The following is a 21,248-nucleotide window of genomic DNA, read 5'->3' on the forward strand; positions in this document are numbered from 1 at the left end:
CACATCCCGCACGCTTAAGCGAAGCTCCGCCGGATTTCTCCACCACCACCGACACCACGCCGTCGTGCCGTCGGATTCAAGAGGAGCTACTACTTCCGCTGCCCGCCGGAACGGGGAGGTGGACGTCGTCTTCATCAACAACCGAACGTGTGACCGAGTACGGAGGTGCCGCCCGGCTCGTGGCGCCGGAAGCGATCGTGATCAAGATCTTCTACGCGCTTTTGCAAGCGGCAAGTGAACGTCTACCGCAGCAACAAGAGCCTCATCTTGTAGGCTTTGGAATCTCTTCAAGGGTGAGACTCGATATCCCCTCGTTGCTACCGTCTTCTAGATTGCATCTTGGCTTGGATTGCGTGTTCGCGGTAGGAATTTTTTTGTTTTCTATGCAACGTTATCCTACAATTTGTACTCATAGAATTGCAGACTTTGAAGATTTCTAGATATGAAAGGCACATCATACTTTCTCTGACCTAATTATCGCTTCTTTAAGATGACCTTGGTTTACCCATGGGCGGTATCAACAATTGAAAGTAATTTTCTTGCAACAAAGGTAATTAAGATCGAGTTGCGCATCAAACGAGAGATAATCGAACGTCTTAATTATTTAAATACACTAGATTTTTTAAAGAGGTAAAGCTTTACCATTGAGTTGGCATTATTGGTATGTGTTTTTAGATTCTACTTACAATTAAATATTTTTTAAAATTTTCTTATAATCGAAAATTGTGTTTGAACCATATACATCATTACTATTTTAGAATATTTTAGTATTTGCATCATTCAAGGTTCACCCCACCTCAAGTTTTTTTCGTCCTTCGCCACTGAGTACAGGGACTCAGCAAGACTTAGTACAACCTGTTAGCAAAACTGGTATGCGAGGCTTTATGTGGAGCTCATTTTGCGCAAAGCCAGTTTTTCTTTATAAAACAATGGAGATAAGAATCTCGTCTATTCAGATCATTTTAAAAGGGGATAAGAGAGCGATATCACTAGCTCTACTGATCATCATATTGAATCCACCGAATCTTCATCATTACCTGAACCTATCAACTAGGATCACCCCCTCGATACCCTGAGAAGGGATCTTTATCACACATTGATTCCAAGTTTTACGATTAGGTTAAAGTTCTCTATGATCAACACGTCCTTCCCCAAGTCGTCCATAACCGTGGACACGGATTTTCGAAAAGATTTAACCCTGCAGGGGTGTACAACTTTACCACACGCGCCAATCGAATACCTCACTGATTGCATGCTTCTGGATCATGATTCATCATATGCATAATGAAGTGTTTTCTTCAGTTTTTCTTGAACTTGTATATGAGATAGGAACACTTAAAGAGGTAACGTGCAAAGTGTGCAATTGCTAGTTTTTGAACAATGTAAGTTAAACCACTTGCTATCGATGCCACATTCACATAAGTTGCTGAGGTCAACGCGAGGTACTTATTCTGCAAGGCACTCCGAGAGGGTCGGGTGGTAATTTAGGATTTCATTTTTATACCACCCGGTCGGCATCGATAGATAACTGATTAACCTCAAAAGCAAACGACTTTGACTGATGTGTTGAACACTTGTTTGATTGGTTTAGGTTCTCGTCGATTAGTTTAATCTGTAAGAGTGACTAATGGAGCTATTGATCCTCAGAAGCAACCTAGCTACCCCTAGTTTAATCTGTAAGAGTGACTAATGGAGTTATTGATCCTCAGAAGCAACCTAACCCTAAACGAAACTAATCAACGAGAAACTAAACCAATCTCTTACCTCTTACGTACAGGACCCGTGGGTTCAAGTTCTTCCAAAGGCAGCATAGTGCGTGGCAAAAAGTTAGCCATTAATGACGAAAGCAATTGGGTAATTGCCTACTGTCAAAAGTTCAGATTCATATTGAACTCCGACGTTGCCGACTTGCCGGCAAATTTGAACTCATCTCTTTTATGCCGTACGTCATGGCGTCCACGGAAGACCTATCCACTATTGACAGGCGTTGAAGGGATCAAGCTTGGTATTCGGTGGTTATTGCCGCATCTAGATTAGCTAGCTATGTTCACTCCTGATGTGCAGTGATTTTTTTATTGCGACGGATGTGTAGTAAATTTCTGGTACAAGTCCTTGTCCCCTTTAAACAAAACAAAATTTGCGCCATTAGTCATCGCTCTTGCAAATTAAGCTTTCGATGGTAGACTAGACTGCTAACATGTCTTGTCTCCCTTGAAACAAAACAAAATTTGCACCGTTAATCATAGCTCTTGCAGATTAAACTTCCATCGGTACACAAGACTACTAACATGTCCTGTGTCCCTTAAAATAAAATAAAATTTTCAACATTAGTCATCGCTCTTACTATTTAAACTTCCAGCGGTAGACTGGACTAGTAAAATGTCGGTACCTAGATACCGCCGATGCCTCGACAACCTTAATGCTCGTGCCCTCAGTTTGTTTTCCGTTAGGCATCATGTGACTGCATTGTGCATACCTGTTTTACTCGGTATATACTTCTAAAAATCGTTGTGGCAATAAAGAGTTATATGGTACGGAGAAAAAGAATCCATAAAAATAAAGTTCAATTTGTTTTTTTTTTGAAACGAGTGGCAAAAGATTTGCCACTATTCATTAATTAAGGGGAAGAGTTTTAGACAAGACCGAAGGTTCACCAAAGAAAACAAAGAAAAAAAACCCGAAGGGAAAGCTAAGGGATTACTCTCCCGTTGTTACAAAACTCAAACACTTCGCACCCGCGGCAACCCAAAGCTTTACTTCGGTTTTGATGATGTTGAGGAGGGCGGCGGTTGGTGCGGACTTATGGTTGAAGATTCTAGCATTCCGCTCCTTCCAAATGGTCCAACTAACTAGCATGATGATGGAGGACAAGGCCTTACGATTGCCCGAAGCCTCATTTAACAACTTGGACCACCATCCCTCAAGGTTGAGATCGTCCGTCCACGCATGGAGGTGGATGGAAGGAATGCCAATCCAACATTTCACCATCCCCCAAAGGCGCTTGGAGTAGCGGCAATGGGAGAGAAGGTGAGCCGCCGTTTCTTGAGTTTGGTTGCAAAGCGGACACCGACCGCAATTTGTTCTACCCCTTCTCGCTAGGCGGTCCGCCGTCCAAAGCCTATTATGGAGAGCCAACCAAGCGAAGAACTTGATCTTTGGGGGGGCCCAAGCCTTCCAAACAAGCCGATTCATGTTGGTAGTCATGGCGCCGAAGAATTGTGCTTTGTAAGCCGCGGTCGTGGAGTACTCTCCATTCTGGTACAAAGTTCAATTTGTGAGCTAACCAAACCAGTACTCCCTCTGGTCTCTTTTAATTAACTCGAATTTAGTTTAACTTTGTACTAAATTTAAGTCAATTAAAAAGGATCAGAGCAAGTACATGTTTTACTTTAGCATAAGTCGACTAGTAAAGCTTATGCATCGAGAAAACATTAAAATGAAAACATGCAAAACTTCCATCACGGCACATGTACATGTACAGTAACAACATGAAGTGCGTATAAAACCGATAATACTCAACAAAGTGCACGTATAATACTTTCAGGAGTACGAAAAAAATATCAGTATTATCAGCAATAATCTAATTTTAAGGATCTTGGCGCGAGAAAGGCAACGGTGCAAACCTTTCTTAATTCAGGCAGACAATTCCAAATATATTTGTTTGGAATTTTGAATCAGGAAAAAATTGAACATAGAATACCACAGCCGTCCGCATCGGGAGGGAAATCTCTCCAAAACTCTCTCACTACGCACTAGACACTTTTATTTAGATACGCACTAGACACTTTTTTTTTTAGAACTACGCACTAGACACTTGTGTATAGAGCAAACTGCCTTTTCAAGAGACAGACATGTTTCTAGTGATTTTGCAGAAACACGGGCCATCCTGAACCCCAATGTGGGCCCGTAACACATGAAAAGCCCAAGGTCATCGACTGGGCTCTGGCTTGTACAGCAGCACAGCGCGAGACCCATCTCGTTCTTGGATTTTGTTCTTGGGAACGATTCCTACCTTTTCCACTTCGGCAGAATCCGCCTCCGAATCCCCATCTCCCAGTCCCCTCGCTCACTTGCAAAGTCCACGAGATTCCGCCCGGCTCATCGTTAAGATTCCTCTTGGCGCAAGATTCCTGCATCTCCTCGTCCAAATCTTCTTCCAGCATAGTGGTTCCTCTTGATTTCTGCGGTAACGTCTACTTCTACTGTCGAATCTAACTTGCCTGTACCAACTTTGCTTGAATCAATCAGTTTGACGATTATATTATTGCTATCGCTTTCCTATCTTGTTGACGGTTTCCTTGATCAGGCAGTTGGATTAGCATAGTAGGAGTAGATACGGTTCTCTGTTTCTTTCTCTTTCACCACATCAGTACATCACCGTACAGCCAAGAAACGAGAAGTGCGAGTCACTGAACTGAAAGCCATTTTTCTATTTTTATTTGATGTTCTTATGTACGCGTATGCAGTTCACTCTGATAGTGTGGTCTACTTAGTACTTACCAGTACTAGTTATGCTTTGTATGCAGTTTAGCACGCAATATCTTGAATCACTGAACTGGTGTGTATCGTTATAAGTGTTTCACTGAGCCAAGGACAGTTCAGCGAATTAATGTAGTCAATACTTGCTAGGCTTAATGGGGAGCAGAGATGACGATAGTCAGAGCACCGAAGGCCAGGGCTATGCTGCGAACATCAATTCCATCAGGGAGGCGCAGGCCGGCATCGCCCCATATGTGCACAAGACACCCATTCTGTCGTCGACATCTATCGATGCCATTGCCGGGAAGCAGTTGTTCTTTAAGTGTGAATGCTTCCAGAAGGCGTGAGAGTTACTGCCTCGTGTGCTATTTGCCTCTGCAATGTTTTACAGTACATGGTGCTAACTGCTGTAAGCATACATTCTCCTGTGTAGAGGGGCATTCAAGATCAGAGGGGCATCCAATTCAATATTTGCCCTTGATGATGACCAGGCATCAAAGGGTGTCGTGACACATAGCAGGTTGATACTAATTCCAGAGTTTCTTGGGGGTTTGTTCCAAGGTCTGAAGAAATTAAGATACTGATAATATGTTCTTTTCCTCAGTGGGAATCATGCTGCTGCTGTGGCTTTGGCTGCAAAGTTGCGTGGCATTCCTGCTTACATTGTCATACCCAAAAATGCACCAGCGTGTAAGGTTGACAACGTTAAGCGTTATGGTGGTCGTGTTATCTGGAGTGATGCCAATATGGAATCAAGAGAATCTATCGCTAGAAGAGTCCAGGAGGAGACTGGTGCTGTTCTTGTTCATCCATTCAATGATAAATACACTATCAGGTTATCTTTTGCCACCCAAATCTTTTATTGTCCTCTGTTCTTTACTTGATAGTTCTAATATCTAGGCAAAAAAAAAAAACCTTTGATGCAGAAGGTTAGTTTGAATTTGGAATGGAGGGTAGGGAAAAAATTTAATCACATGCGTAGTCAGCGCTGACAAACTTTTCTTCCAGTAAAACAATTGCAAATATCTAATTACTTGAAACTAACCTTGGCATGTACAGTTGCCTGATTCTTTTAGTCTTACTTCCTCCGTCCTAAAATAAGTGTTTCAGTTTTATCTATATACGGATGTATCTAGACACATTTTAGTTGTAGATACATCCATATTCAGAAAAAGTTGAGGCATTTATTTCAGGACGGAAGGAGTAGCTTGTTTCACCCAGCAATTACAACCTTTTGCACTTTTCATGTAGGACCATTCTAGACTTAAGGAATATCAACCCGTTTTTTCACAGAAGAGTGTGATATTATGCAACATACATTCAAAATCCTCGTAGTTTCTTTTGCGCCTTGCTGTTTTGGCATTGGCAGTGTTGGCTCTAAGTGTATAGAATTTCCCATGAAATATGGAAATTTAATTTTCTTTTGTTTCAGTGGTCAGGGTACAGTATCCCTTGAACTTTTGGAGCAAGTCCCTGAGATCGACACAATAATTGTTCCAATTAGTGGTTTGTACTCTCTTAGCTTCTTCTCTAATGTAAGTGGCCCTTTCTAATTTGACACTTGGTAAACGTCTAAACTACAGGCGGTGGTTTGATATCTGGTGTGGCACTTGCTGCAAAGGCCATAAATCCTTCAATACGTATTCTAGCAGCAGAACCAAAGGGTGCTGATGATTCAGCCCAGTCCAAAGCTGCTGGACGGATCATCAAACTAGCTACAACCGACACGATTGCTGATGGACTACGAGCTTTTCTCGGCGACTTGACATGGTAAAGCAATGTGCATTGATTGAGCACGTTTGCATCATCTTTTGCACTTGCATTAATGTCCTGGAGGTTGGGACCATACTAAGTTATTGACCCTTTTGCTTTCATTTCAAAGATTTCCATGGGACAGTAAATGCTAGTTTGATAAAAAAAAATTCCTAAAAAAGTGTCTTGATGTGAAAATCATGAAATGGTTCGTATTGGATGTGATTCAAGACATGTTTACATTTAATCTTTATATTCTAGGCCGGTGGTGCGTGACTTGGTGGACGATATCATCGTCGTGGATGACAATGCCATTGTGGATGCCATGAAAATGTGTTACGAGACGCTGAAGGTGGCTGTGGAGCCTAGCGGAGCCATTGGCCTTGCAGCTGTGCTCTCTGACGAGTTCAAGCAAAGCTCTGCTTATCATGAGAGCAGCAAGATAGGGATCATTGTTTCTGGAGGGAATGTGGATCTCCGTGTGCTTTGGGATTCTCTGTATAAATGATGAATGGGCCATACAACTTTGTATCGAAACTGAAATGCACCAGAAGATTTGCTGCAGACTTGTAAACTGTCTGTTGAGTTACTGGGTGCAAAACATTTTACCACATGCTTTATCAATTCCACGGTTTTCTGCGAAAATTTTGATATGTTTTCAGTTTAGGGTGACAGTGGCAATTGAAGCAATATTTTCATGTTGAAAAAAAAAGAAGCAATATTTTCTAGAATACACAATTGAAGCAGTATGAATTGGTAACGTCGAATCAGAAACAACATACAGTACCTTTGTACTGATCCCAGGTTGGCTAACATGTTGTTTGGCAAGTCGATGAATTAATCCGATATATTTTGAAAGTCTGAAGTAAGACTTACAAAAAAAAAAGGAAATACCACTGTTTTTCGTTGAGTTGCCGGAGATAGCACTGCTAATACTACTACAAAAGGTTCACCAGAAGGTCCAGAACCCATCTCCGTGTGAGCACGAATCTCAGAGCACCCTTCCCACCCAAAACAAACCAAACCCCTTGCTACGCTCGAGCCAGGCCAATACACGTCCGGTCCCCGTCCCACGCTCCTCTTCCTCCTCCGCCGCCGCCGCCGCAAAGAGAGATACTGCCGGGCGCGCTCACGAGATAGAGTCCGGCGGCTCGGCCGTAGCAAGCGATGCCGAACAAGCGTCAGAGGGAGGCGAAGAAGCGCTTCCGCGAGGCGAACCCCGGCCTTTGTCCACCGGCGCCCGCCCCTGCCGCCGATGGCACCAAGAAGAAGAAGAGCAAGAAGAGCATGTTCAAGAAAGTGAAGAAGCCGGACGCTGGGCGCGGCGGAGCGGGGAGGTCGAAGCACCCGCTGCGGGTTCCCGGGATGCGGCCCGGGGAACAGTGCTTCATCTGCAAGTCCACCGACCACGCGGCCAAGAACTGCCCCGAGAAGTCCCTCTGGGACAGGAATAAGGTACAAACCCACCATTGCTCGGCCATAATTGCTGTATCCAGAAACTTGTAAGGATAGTTTGTTCGCCGTGGAATTGCTACTTGACAGAGATTCCACGAACCTAAGAGCATTGGATGATGTTACTGACTGAAAGAGTTCGTTTATAGCAGTGTAGTTCTAATTGTTCGTGGTTAGTAGAAACATGGAGTGGCAGAAGTGATGATGATGATGTTCCCTTAGCTTGACCTTGCTGGATGAGATTGTCACTGAGTCCTTACTGTCACATGAATGCATGGCGTTTCTGAAAAAAATGTTCTGTCTAGCTACATGGTGTTTGATCCAAACATCTGTTAGCTTTATGTCTGAATTTTCCAGTTTCAGAAGTTTGGGTTCAGTATACCGAAGTAATAATATTGCTATGTTCTTTTCAGATCTGCTTACACTGCAGGGAACGGGGGCATAGTCTGAAGAACTGCCCTGAGAAAAGTGATGGGAATTTGAATTTGAAGAAATTCTGCTATAACTGTGGTGAATCTGGACATTCCCTTTCCAAGTGCCCCCTCCCCATTGAAAATGGTACTGCTCATCCATCTATCTTATACAGCTGCTAGTTTGTAGTGTCGCCAGTAATATTATCCTTTGATTCATTGTAACATGAGGCTTCTTCATGTGTTTAACATTATTCTGTATTATGCAGGCGGTACAAATTTTGCGAGCTGCTTTGTCTGCAAACAGCAGGGACATTTGAGCAAGGATTGTCCTGAAAACAAGCATGGCATCTATCCAAAGGTATTGCACATGCTTCATTGCCCGTTCTCATCAATCATGATACTCTTGCCTGATAGACGTAAGATGTTGAAATTAATGCACTTGTACTTTCATTGGGAGTTTTAATGCGGACAAACATATCATGCCTGATGGAAAATGGTCCTGGCTCACGATTGTTACGTAATTACTTGTTATGAGTTTAAATTGCATGTAGTTTGACCGTTCACTGTTTTTCTCCTTGAGTTAATGACACCTTATGCAAACAAATTGGTAGATAAGGGTTGAGAGCAAACAAAAACTTCCATTTGATAAATGATAAGTTCATACTTGAATCGTTCATAGGCCTTATTTGTCTGAGCTCTCTGATACATAACCAGCTTGTTGTAGCTTTAACTTCTTACTTTTTGTTACTGTTAAGACTGCTCTACCTTGGTATGTTTACTTTATGGAGTCATTGATTCCTTGTGCTTTTATTTGAACTCTATAAAATTGTAGGGTGGTTGCTGTAAGATATGTGGTGAAGTTACACATTTGGCTAGGCATTGTCCAAACAAACGGCAACATGACTTCACTTCCTCTATGGATGATGGTAAACAAACTGGAACTACTCCCTTGACATATCTTTGACATCTCATAACTACCGTGCATTCATTCTCAACATTTGGAACGCCCACTTGTGTGGAGTGTGCTTGCAATCGACCTTCAGTTACCTGTTATCATCATTTATACTTGGCAAAAAATGTAGAAGTATAATACTCATTTATAAGAATGCTGGCTGAATTTAGAGAGTTCGTATTATACAACTATTTGAAGACTTCTTCAGTGTTGTTACATAACATGAGCTTTAGAGACGCGAATTTTTGGCACATGGGTGCTATGCACCCCATAAACCCTAAAATTCGTGGTAATTTTAAATATTGAAAAAAACTCTCAATTCTCCTAGAAACAAAAGATGATCAAGTATTGTACTCGTATAAAAATTCATGGGCTCGAAATGATTCACATGGTATCCTGGGCAAAAAAGACAAATTTATAGCGAATATAGCGTGAATAGTACATGGACATGGGGCTTGTTCGATTTTATCTTTTTTACCCAGGATACAATGATAGTAATTTCCTCGTGAAATATTTTTATACAAGTACAATACTCGATCCTCTATGGTTCCCAAATGGATTTGGATTTTTTACCTTTTTTTGGATTACTGTTTTTTTTTTCTTTAGATGCATGAGGTGCTTGGCACCCATGAGCATGTATGTATTTTCCGAGCTTTAGATGCCTATGATAGAAACTGTGCGAACTCTAATATCTTCAACAGATTCTGCTGTTTTATATGTTGAGACTGTGCAAGCCAGGGCAACAGATTCTCTGTTGTAGCTGTTCGTTACAGGAATTCCTATTTGCTCATTTGTCATTGTTCTTGTTTTAGGTATGATGAACAGGGAGGGAGTCCACCAGGAAGACCATGCTCTGCGGGGTGGAGATGATCTTGAAGATGATTTCATTGATGAAGAAGAACCGAAACCCGCAAAAGCAAAGAAAGCCAAGCTACCTAGTTCGGACTCAGCTACGTGCAATGGTGAGAAGAATGCCAGCGCAAAGGCCAAAGGAAAACAAGCTTCGAAAGTTGTAAAATTCTTTGGTTAAACAATGGCGTTTTTGTAGCTTATGTGATACATATGATCTTCCTGGACAGAACTTCTTTTGGCGGGATCACAACCATGTAACTTACAGTGAGTGTTGTTTGTTCACTATGTGATGTTCGAGAAGGTAATCTTTTGAGATATCTGATGGTCCTTCAGCGCGCTTATTAGGCTCGTTCTAACCGCTTGAAGTTAGCAGTGGTGCAGCAAGGTCCCCTGAAAAGTGCTGCTTTGTTGTCAAAATTACTACTCCTGTCATTCCTAATAGTTGACTTTATAGTGTTTCCTTTGTCAAACTACTTAAAGTTTGACCAAATTCGTAGAATAATATATCAACATGTACAATGGCAATTAAATTTAATTAGATACATCACACAATATTGATTTGATGTTATTGATATTTGACACATTTTTCTAGAAATTAGGTCAAACTTAGAGAAGTTTAACTTAGCACAATCCTAAAACTTCACTTATTTTGGAACTGAGGGACTCTGTCAAAGGCAGGGACTCAGGAGGCCAGGGAGAGATGGATGGGTGGTGGCGCGTATGTTGATGGAGCACCTCTCGATCTCTAATGGCTGACGGCTCTCACGAAGGAGGGGACCTGCTTGGTCAAACGCCCCTCTTTCTCCTCCGAAGAACGAGGCGGGCTCCGGTTCTCACGAAGGATGGCATGCAAGCCTCCGGTTCCCCTATATTTCACCTGCCCCCTCCTCCCTTCCGGGCCTTGAGAATCTCGCCCGCCTGACGACCGTTGCCATTGTCCGGCTGCCGAAAGAAGATAGAACCCGCCGTCAGCCATGGTGAGGGCGGCGATGATGTCAATGGCGATGGATGCCGCGTGTGGATGCAATGCGAAGATAATGAACTGTGGTTGTTGTTTGTTTGTTGCAAGGCGAACTCTGCGTCGGGGATGGCGGTGAGCGACGAGTGCAAGCTCAAGTTCCAGGAGCTCAAGGCGAAGCGGAGCTTCCGGTTCATCACGTTCAAGATCAACGAGCAGACGCAGCAGGTGGTGGTAGACAGGCTGGGGCAGCCCGGCGACACCTACGCCGACTTCACCGGCACCATGCCCGAGGGGGAGTGCCGCTACGCCGTCTTCGACTTCGACTTCGTCACCGACGAGAACTGCCAGAAGAGCAAGATCTTCTTCATCTCCTGGTACGCCGACTTCACCGCCACCATTCCCCCATTGATTGTTCTCTTCTTTCTTCCTCTCGACAAGTACACTGAAGCTGGGTGGCTGCAGGTCCCCGGACACCTCGAAGACGAGGAGCAAGATGCTGTACGCGAGCTCCAAGGACCGGTTCAAGAGGGAGCTGGACGGCATTCAGGTGGAGCTGCAGGCCACCGACCCCAGCGAGATGAGCATGGACATCGTCAAGTCCAGAGCCCTCTGATCTGATCTGATCCGACTCAACAAAATCCGACCCTTTCGTTCCCGACAGTAACACCACCTGGATCGATCTAGCTACATACGTACGTACACGTATATGCTCCCGCACGCATGCAGGAACAACAAGGCTCTTTTTCTGCGTCAGTTCCTGCACGCCCTACCGTATGCCCCCTTGTAAAGCTGATAGATGGTCTCGATCATGTCTTTCTTTCCCGTATGTTGCAAGATTTTAGACGGCATATGTCGATCTTAATTTCCTGCTGTTGCTGAGGCAGTGCGTGTACGTATTCATGTGTGCCCGTGCCTGCTGTGTGAGCGATTGACTCCACGCAGGCAGACAATGGGCATTTCATCACGAAAACAAAAGAATATACTACTCGTAGTAGCAAAGATTGTGGTTCAATTTTCTGCACGCCGCTGCCAGGCTTGGTTTTGCTCGACCGATGAATGGATAAATTAACCAATGCCTCCTGGTTAATTTTCTAGTGCTAGTTTGAGATTCGATCTGACCACTTCCTTGACACTTGGGGGGGAGTAAATAGAAGTTTTACTACACATACCAAGAGCATACGGAGAAAATCAATTGATCCACCTCCGTTTCCTCTGCCACTTGAATGCTCCTCGTGATAACACGCAGTTGACTTGACTAATCTACACATTGTGGAAATTGTACGCATGATACTGTGCATTCTTTTGGTTTCTACCTCTGTCCGTCGTCTCTTTGTCTATAATTAATCTCGTTCCATTCTGAGACGATCTAGCCGTGTAACATATAAGTCGACTGAGAATTTTGTAGTTAACTTAATTCATGAACACTGTTACTTGAGTTTAGTGGAAAACAAGAAAAGTGCAGCTTTTAAAATCAACTCGAGATAAGGAAATCACAAGGAAAATGTTCGACGTCTATTTTTGAACAAAGTCCGGTTTCCCCTTTAATTTTTCACTTAGCTCATATCCCCCCCCCCCCCCCCCCCCCCCAAAAAAAAAACTTTACTTGGCTCACTAAACCTCCCTACATTTTTTTTTTGAGAAAACCTAAATTTTCACTAATAGTCCATTTAACCCACTTTTTGACCTGCCAGATAAGGGTTAAATGGACCATTATTCTTAGTTTAGGGATTTAGCGAGCCAAGTAAATTTTGGGAGGAAACATGAGCCATGTGAAAATTTTGGGGACTTTGTTCATTATGAAATTTCCAGACATACAATCATAATCCAACATAGATTTTCTGCGTATTACATAACTGGTTAAATTCGCAAACAGTTCTCTCATCTCTAAACTTTAAGGGGAGATTTTCCCTATCTGCTAGCCGGTAGGTCAGCTTCACATGGAGCGAGAGTGCATGGAGTCTACAGATGGAGCTCTAGTTTTTTTCTAGCTTTCAACTGGAGCAAGATCAAATCCGATCGAACTCTCGACTGGAGCGAAGATAGTTGTTGTTTTTATGTTGTTGATGAAGAGAGGATGCATGAGTACATGAAGGTAGTAACCTTCATTGAGTTCCTTCATGCATCTGAAAGTATGTCATTGTCATCCGCACTAACACTTATTCCTTTTGGATTGTAGCACTACCCGAGGCATCGTGAGTATGTTAGCACCCCGATCACGAACTATGCTCGATCAGATCAAGACGATCTTCACGCCCCGTTTTGTCTTCAAGGCGCAGATGTATCAACCTAACTTGCTAGTCAGGGCAATCAACTCCATTGCAGACAACGAAGAAGAGTATACTGAGTACCGTCAGCTGCAGCCATGAGAGAGGGCGACCTCGCTTAGGACCCGGCTACGCAACTAGTTTTCTGCTTAGTGCTTCATGATCTGCTGATTTTGGGAGGTGCTCTCGTATCCCTCCATTAGCTAGAAATTGCTTGAACCTGATCCCCAGTATGTAGTGATGAACGTGTTCAAGGTAGTATATACTAACCCCTTGTATGATAAACCTATGATGCATCATGAAATATAGTTGCTTTACTCGTGATGCATCACCTAGTAGGGTAACTACTTGATGTGTATTACCAACAACTTTTGATGAAGTGAATGTAGCTAAATGTGTTGTTATTCAGTAGTAGTACTAGGTAATCTCACCACTCAAAAGTAAAAGGTTACCACAACACACTCATGTCTGCAACCAAACAAGGTGTGCGCTGCACAACCAGAGCATAAAGATGTTTGTGCATGCACTCAAACAATGGGAGCTAGCTTCCCTCTCCGGTGGAGAAAATGACTTTACGGGCAACCAAGCGACACGTCTTTTATGGTTCATGACCCGTTTGCAATGCGCAGGTACTCCGGCCCATCTTGGCATCAACTCGTGTCGCGAGAAATTTCAGTTTGCTCCGTTCATGTACCAGACGTCAGAAATACGTGGATAAACTAGCGGAAAGTGTTTTGGGCTCCCAAGCTCCAGTGCTCCTGCCATTTAAAAAAAAATTAAAATATATTTTTACAAGTTACTAAAAAATCTGAAAATAATTTTCGGGATTGCCAATGATACATCTTACAACCTGTTGCCTACCAAAACCCACCGGCGAGCAGCGACGGGCAACACCGTAGAGCCGGGAGGCTCCCAAGACTGCGGTAGATCCTAGTCCCTCGGGCAACGGCCCGCAATGCTCCGGCACACGTCCTGGCGTTTGCGAGGGCGTGCCACCTGACCTATACCTGGTCAGGAAGGTGATGGATTGCTTCGACTAGTTTCCTGCATGGCAAACACGTAAACATTAAATACGAGCCCCGATCGGCTCTTAGGTTGCCCTGTGGATCGGCTCAAAGAGCCGATTGCCCCCATGGTTCACGTTAGATTTATAATGACATGGGGATCATGCTTTATCGATATCAAGCTAAACTAATCTACGATAGTCTAGGGTTTTCACCGTATAACCGGAACATCCTACGCGTAGTTGAGCCTAGCAGATACGTAAGATGATGGAAAACCAGCCCTAAAGAGGCCTAAAAACCAACATGAAGTTGATCCCCGGAACAATCCCTCTAGGGCTTAATCACTAGTAGGAAAACTTTTATAGGCGAAGCTTAGTTCTGTGGCGCACCGTTTTGAATGCGCCACAGAAACTTATTTTGTGGCGCACAAGGCACGGTGCGCCACAGAAATAGCTTAATTTTGTGGCGCACTTCTAAACCGTGCGCCACAAAAACTTGGTGGGCCCCACAACCTGTTACCCCCAATCATTGGTTTTACAATTTCTATGGCGCACAAACCTCGGTGCCCACAGAAATTACTTCTTCTGTGGCGCACGGCAACAGTGCGCCACAAAAATAAGGTATTCTGTGGCGCATTGTATTGTGTGCGCCACAGAAATAAGGTATTCTGTGGCGCACTGCGCTCGGTGCGCCACAAAAATAAGGTATTACGTGGCGCACCGCGGTCGGTGCGCCACGGAGTTAGCGAACTGGATCTACAAAAGTGAGCCAACCTCCCACCTACCACACTACACAAGCCATTCTTCTTCCTCCATCTAGCTCGTCCCCCCTTCTCTCTCATACCATTTTGACTCTACTTTTCACTTGCTTGGGTATTTATTGCACTTACTTTGGTTGATACTTAATTGGAGTTGAGGAGAAGGCTCTCCATACTCTCTCCTCCTCTCGAACTCATCGATCGCGGTCTCGTCTCGGTATCGAATCTAGAAGGTGAGTAGTTGGAGGAGACATACATATGCTTGGAGGAGACATGCATATGCTTGTAGATCTTGTGTGGCCGTCGTGTGTATGGATGCTTGTTGCAGGTGAAGCGCTTGTGTGTGTGCCGGTGTGGTGCATGGATGTTTGCCGAAATGTTGATTCATTTCCGTTTCGGCAAGTTTTGCACTACCCATATGTCCTACTTTGAGGAGAGGTCATGCCGAATTTTTCCGCTCCATGTAATACCTTGAGGAGAGGTACGGCCCATGCATGTGTGTGCATTTCGTGCGGTTCTAATTTCCTGTTCTATGTATACCATTTGCAGGCAAGCATGGTCCTCTCGATGAGTTCCGCTCGAATCTCTAGATACAAGATAGACGCGAAGGAGGACATGATTCGGAACAATAGGCACCAGATAAGATGTCCGTGTCGATCATGCAAACTCGAGCGCTGGATCAACCCCGATTCCGGACAACTCGGAGGAGCACTCGCCGAGGCGCGGTTTCATGCAAGACAACCGGGCGCGGCCGGCCCCATCAAATGGTGCGCATGAAGACCATGTCGAGCGAGATGACTATCATCATGAAGAAGACTATCATCATGCCGACGGGGACTATCATCATGAAGAAGAAGTCGGCGGAGAAGATCATCATGAAGAAGAAGATGCCGGCGGAGAACATCATCATGATGAAGAAGAAGATTCCGGCGCGACCCCGCTAATTTCGGCCTTGCGGGACTCTCATGTTCAAGATCTTCTCCTCTAGGAGACGAGAAACGATAGAGTTGCAGCTAGAGAGAGAGCCAAGCTGTCGCAAATGGAGAAAGACGGGATGACTCCGATCTTTCCTGGGTGTCGTCCGCAGGATACGCGCTTGCATGTAACGCTTGATTACTGCGGATGAAGACGCGAGAACAAGTGGACCGATTCCAGCTTCAAGCAAGAACTTAAAATTCTGGCACGATCGTCTCCCGGAGGGGAACACATTGCCAAGTAGTACAGAGGAGGCCAAGAAAGTCGTGTGTCCCCTTGACCTACCGCACGAAAAATACCACGCCTGCATTAATGATTGTGTGATTTATAGGTGCGAATACAAGGACAGAACCACATATCCGTTGTGTGGCCACGGACGGTACAAGGTTGGGAACAAGAAGGTACCTCGAAAGGTGGTATGGTACTTTCCTATCACTCCTCGTCTGCAGCGGTATTTCGTGGACCCTAAGGAAGCAAAGCTCATGCAATTGCACGCGGAAAGGCAGAAGCCCGAAGAAGATCCGGAGATGGGCTATATGCCGACACACCCTTCGGACGCCGGACGAGTGGCAAACATTGGACATCGCCTTCCCTAGATTCGGGGGCGACGCAAGGAACATCGAGGCTGGGTATGAGCACCGATGGACTCAATCCGTTCGGCAACCGTGAGTAGCACGCATAGCACCTGGCTCTGTGTTTGTATGGCCTTACAACCTACCCCCGTGGCCGTGCACCAAGCAAAGGTACATACACTGAGTATTCTCATTCAGGGGCCGAAACAACCAGGTGTCGACATGCATTTGTATCTCGGGCTGCTGAAAGAGGAGTTAGACACGTTGTGGAAGACGCCACCCCGTACGTGGGACGCCTACACTAGAACTTATTTCGATATGAGAGCCGCGTTGATCATGACGGTCACGTACTATTCTGGTTACGCATATGTATCTGCCCAGGTGGGCCACGGATTCAACGGCTGTGTGAAGTGCATGGACGATACCCCGCATCTACAACTACCAAGGGATCCCGGGTCCTCGAAAACCGTCTACCCAGGTGCTCGAAGGTGGCTTCGCTTGGATCACCCGTGGAGAAAACGCGGTGATCTGTTCAATGGTAAAGATGAGCCCGATGGACCCCCACGCCCGAGGAGCGGCGCAGAAATCGATGATCTTCCGAAAAATTGGAAGGAGTGCCCGGCGCGGGAAAGAAGCGACCGAAGCCGGAGCCGCTGCTCGGTGTATGGAAAGCGAGGTCCGTTTTCCACGACTTGGAGTACTTGGAAGGTCCTCCACACGCCCCACGACCTCGATGTCATGCACATTACGAAGAACGTTACCGAGAGTCCGCTTGGCACTCTTTGCAACTCGGAAAAGTCCAAGGATGGACCGAAAGCAAGATACGATCTTAAACATTTTGGCATCGGGAAAGATCTTCAAGCCCCCGATATCGACGATGATGATGATGATGATCAGACGGAAGGGACTCAACGTCTCCGTAAAAGGGCTAAGAAGAACGCGGTGCGGCTTCCCGCTGCTCGCTTCACAACGAGTCCGGAGGAGCTCGAGCAGTTTTTCAGGTGCCTTCTAGGAGTGAAAGTTCCTCACGGTTACTCGGGGAATATAAGCGAGATATCTGGACGTAGCGAAGAAGAGGTTCACCGGGATGAAGTCTCACGATTGCCACGTGCTAATGACGCGAGATACTTCCCGTTGCGATCCGAGGCATAATGGACGAGCACGTCCGTGATACGCTGTTTGGCCTATGCAACTTTTTTGACGTTATCACCAGGAAGTCGATCGGCGTGAGGCAGCTCAAGATGCTACAGGATGAGATCGTGGTGATACTATGTGAGCTCGAGATTTACTTCCCGCTCGCATTCCGTGATATATGCGTCCATCTCCTTCTCCATGTCGTTGAAGACATCAAGCAGCCTCGGCCCAACGTTCCTCCACAACATGATGCCTTTCGAAAGGCGGAACGGTGTCATGAAAGGATACGTTCGCAATAGGGCCCGTCCGAGACGCAAGCATGGCCAAGGGGTTTCTAACCTACGAGTGCATCTCCTTCCGCCGGAATTATCTAAGCACCGAGGATGACGAGGATCATGTTGGTCTACCCCCCGGACGCACCTCGGGAGGCTCGCCGGAGTCGGTACCGCGAGGGCTACCGCTCGGTCCATGTCGGCATTGAAAATCGACGCGACGACTTTGACAGGGCTCACCGGGTCGCGCTACAACACTTAAAACTGACCGAACCTTTCGTGCAAGAGCACAAAAGCATGGTCGAGCAGAATTACATCGATATGGGCCGGCCGAGGAAGATGGGAGACGTAACCAAAAAGCACAACTCCAGCTTCACGCGTTGGTTCAAGCAAACTCAACTGGTTGAAGCACAGAGAAATACGCCTTCTACCGAAGATGAAAAACTCATATACACCTTATCACAGGGACCCGCGCATAACGTAAGGACCTATCGAGGGTACGACATCAACGGTTACGGATTCTACACCGAGGAAAAGGACAGAAATAGTGAAAATCAAAACTCGGGAGTAACTATGTTGTCATACGCCGATGACGAGACTAATGTCAAGGAAAGATTTTTTGGAAGGATCGAGGAGATATGGGAGCTCAATTACTGTGGAGAGACGGTGCCAATGTTTCGTGTGAGATGGGCCAAGAAGGTCGAAAAAGAAGGCCGATATTTCACAACCATGGTTATACCCGATGCAAAATCGAAGAACGCATCCGCGAAAAATGAGCCATGGGTACTCGGTAGCCAAGTTGACCAATGCTTCTTCATCACCGATCCGTCGAGGCCTAGCCGTGTTGTCGTGAGGAGGGGCAAGAGGAGCATCATAGGAATGCAAGGAGACGCCAACGAGGAAGACTTGGACAAGAACGGTGACCCGAAGATGGAGGAGGAATTCGACGAGCACTTCGACATGCCTACTACTAGTAAAGTAAGAAGGAAGACCTCCCTACCCTCTAAAGGTTGTCCGTTCACGCGAAGAAATCTCAAGGTGGCCGGCATAAAGTATTCAACCGCCAACAACCGAAAGGGCAAGAAGATTGCGAAGAGACGCTAGAGCTCGTTGCCAGGACGAAGAAGATCTTTTTTTGGTCTATCACATGTGTGTGAGTGTGTGTGTTAGACAAGTACATGCATGTGTGTGAGAGAGAAACAAGAACATGTTTGTATGAGACAAGTAATTTATAATTCTCTCTACTAATTACTAAATAATGTTGTGTTATTTATTGAAATGTAACTAAAATATGAAAAAAAAGAAGAAAAATTGTGTGGCAGCCAGGGTTCGAACCTGGCTACTAATGGCCTAACATTGGCCTTAACCACTAGACTAGTACTATGTATCTGTCAGGACACAGCAGTAACCCGTTTTGTTTTGCTAAGTGTCTAAATTTTGTGGCGCATGCCTCTTTAGGTGCGCCACAGAATTAAGGAATTCTGTGGCGCATGAAAGAGCTGATGCGCCACTGAATGCTGAATTCCGTGGCGCACTTAGAGGGGTGCGCCACGGAATTAAGACACTTGGTGAAATAACTTGAACCTTTCTTCCCCACTCCCCACACTAGCGGTTTCTTCCCCGACAACGAGCCAACCATAGCGCAACCACCGCCGCCGCCAAGCGCCGCCACTAAGCGTCGCCGCCGCCGAGGAGGAGGAGGAAGGGGACCGCCACGCCGCCGCCGAGCAGGGACGCCCAACCCCGAGCCGCCGCCGCAGATCAAGGAGGAGGAGGACCGCCACGCCGCCGCCGAGGACGTACCCGAGAAGGAGGCCGCCGCACATCGAGGAGGAGGAGGCCGCTGCACCTCGAGGAGGAAGAGGAGAGGTGATGCGTGTAGTTGACACGTCCGTTGGGAACCCCAAGAGGAAGGTGTGATGCGCACAGCGGCAAGTTTCCCTCAGTAAGAAACCAAGGTTTAATCGAACCGAGAGGAGTCAAGAAGCACGTTGAAGGTTGATGGCGGCGGGATGTAGTGCGGCGCAACACCAGGGATTCCGGCGCCAACGTGGAACCCGCACAACACAACCAAAGTACTTTGCCCCAACGAAACAGGTGAGGTTGTCAATCTCACCGGCTTGCTGTAACAAAGGATTAACCGTATTGTGTGGAAGATGATTGTTTGCAGAGAAAACGAGTAAAAACAAGTATTGCGGCAGATTTGTATTTCAGTATTAAAAGAATGGACCGGGGTCCACAGTTCACTAGAGGTGTCTCTCCCATAAGATAAAAGCATGTTGGGTGAACAAATTACGGTCGGGCAATTGACAAATAGAGAGGGCATAACAATGCACATACATGACATGATAAGTATAGTGAGATTTAATTGGGCATTACGACAAAGTACATAGACCGCCATCCAACTGCATCTATGCCTAAAAAGTCCACCTTCACGTTATCGTCCGAACCCCTTCCAGTATTAAGTTGCAAAGCAACAGACAATTGCATTAAGTATGGTGCGTAATGTAATCAACAACTACATCCTCGGACATAGCGCCAATGTTTTATCCCTAGTGGCAACAACACAACACAACCTTAGAACTTTCGTCACTCGTCCCAGGTGTCAATGCGGGCATGAACCCACTATCGAGCATAAATACTCCCTCTTGGAGTTAAAAGCAAAAACTTGGCCGAGCCTCTACTAGTAACGGAGAGCATGCAAGATCATAAACAACACATATGTAATAACTTGATAATTAACATGACATGGTATTCTCTATCCATCGGATCCCGACAAACACAACATATAGAATTACGGATAGATGATCTTGATCATGTTAGGCAGCTCACAAGATCCAACAATGAAGCACAATGAGGAGAAGACAACCATCTAGCTACTGCTATGGACCCATAGTCCGAGGGTGAACTACTCACTCATCACTCCGGAGGCGACCATGGCGGTGTAGAGTCCTCCGGGAGATGAATCCCCTCTCCGGCGAGGGTGCCGGAGGAGATCTCCGGGATCCCCCGAGATGGGATCGGCGGCGGCGGCGTCTCGGTAAGGTTTTTCGTATCGTGGTTTTTCGCCTCGGGGTTTCGCGACGGAGGCTTTAAGTAGGCGGAAGGGCAGAGTCGGGGGCCTGACGAGGGGCCCACACCACAGGGCGGCGCGGGCCCCCCTTGGCCGCGCCGCCATGTGGTGTCGCCACCTCGTGGCCCCACTTCGTATGTTCTTCGGTCTTCTGGAAGCTCCGTGGAAAAATAGGCCCCGGGTCTTCGTTTCGTCCAATTCCGAGAATATTTCGTTACTAGGATTTACGAAACCAAAAACAGCAGAAAACGGAACCGGCACTTCGGCATCTTGTTAATAGGTTAGTTCCGGAAAATGCACGAATATGACATAAAGTGTGCATAAAACATGTAGGTA

At 45.8% G+C, this 21,248-nt stretch overlaps 2 protein-coding genes across 2 annotated transcripts; both read left to right on the top strand.

Annotated features, from left to right (window-relative positions):
- The first annotated feature begins 3,942 nt into the window (after positions 1-3,942).
- Positions 3,943-6,876, top strand: LOC124674301 (serine racemase-like). The gene is made up of 7 exons (XM_047210342.1): positions 3,943-4,186; positions 4,630-4,822; positions 4,913-4,999; positions 5,084-5,314; positions 5,912-5,985; positions 6,063-6,249; positions 6,493-6,876. Exons 2-7 carry the CDS (start codon positions 4,635-4,637, stop codon positions 6,737-6,739), a joined length of 1,014 nt encoding a protein of 337 aa, XP_047066298.1. The 5' UTR covers positions 3,943-4,186; positions 4,630-4,634; the 3' UTR covers positions 6,740-6,876.
- A 416-nt stretch (positions 6,877-7,292) lies between these two features.
- LOC124674074 lies at positions 7,293-11,474 on the top strand. The gene is made up of 7 exons (XM_047210109.1): positions 7,293-7,686; positions 8,097-8,241; positions 8,363-8,454; positions 8,929-9,022; positions 9,861-9,958; positions 10,970-11,235; positions 11,324-11,474. Exons 1-7 carry the CDS (start codon positions 7,399-7,401, stop codon positions 11,472-11,474), a joined length of 1,134 nt encoding a protein of 377 aa, XP_047066065.1. The 5' UTR covers positions 7,293-7,398.
- The last annotated feature ends 9,774 nt before the right edge of the window (positions 11,475-21,248 follow it).

This window comes from Lolium rigidum, chromosome 7 (assembly GCF_022539505.1).
Source record: "Lolium rigidum isolate FL_2022 chromosome 7, APGP_CSIRO_Lrig_0.1, whole genome shotgun sequence".
Lineage (NCBI taxonomy): Eukaryota > Viridiplantae > Streptophyta > Magnoliopsida > Poales > Poaceae > Lolium > Lolium rigidum.

What these genes read in the sequence shown, in the direction of transcription:
- LOC124674301 (XM_047210342.1), top strand. Translation starts at nt 4,635, where the DNA reads ATGGGGAGCAGAGATGACGATAGTCAGAGCACCGAAGGCCAGGGCTAT. An exon ending in TGTGAATGCTTCCAGAAGGC is followed by an intron (nt 4,823 to 4,912) that starts GTGAGAGTTACT and finishes TCTCCTGTGTAG; the next exon opens with AGGGGCATTCAAGATCAGAG. An exon ending in GGTGTCGTGACACATAGCAG is followed by an intron (nt 5,000 to 5,083) that starts GTTGATACTAAT and finishes TCTTTTCCTCAG; the next exon opens with TGGGAATCATGCTGCTGCTG.
- LOC124674074 (XM_047210109.1), top strand. Translation starts at nt 7,399, where the DNA reads ATGCCGAACAAGCGTCAGAGGGAGGCGAAGAAGCGCTTCCGCGAGGCG. An exon ending in CACTTCCTCTATGGATGATG is followed by an intron (nt 9,023 to 9,860) that starts GTAAACAAACTG and finishes TTCTTGTTTTAG; the next exon opens with GTATGATGAACAGGGAGGGA. An exon ending in AAGATCTTCTTCATCTCCTG is followed by an intron (nt 11,236 to 11,323) that starts GTACGCCGACTT and finishes GGGTGGCTGCAG; the next exon opens with GTCCCCGGACACCTCGAAGA.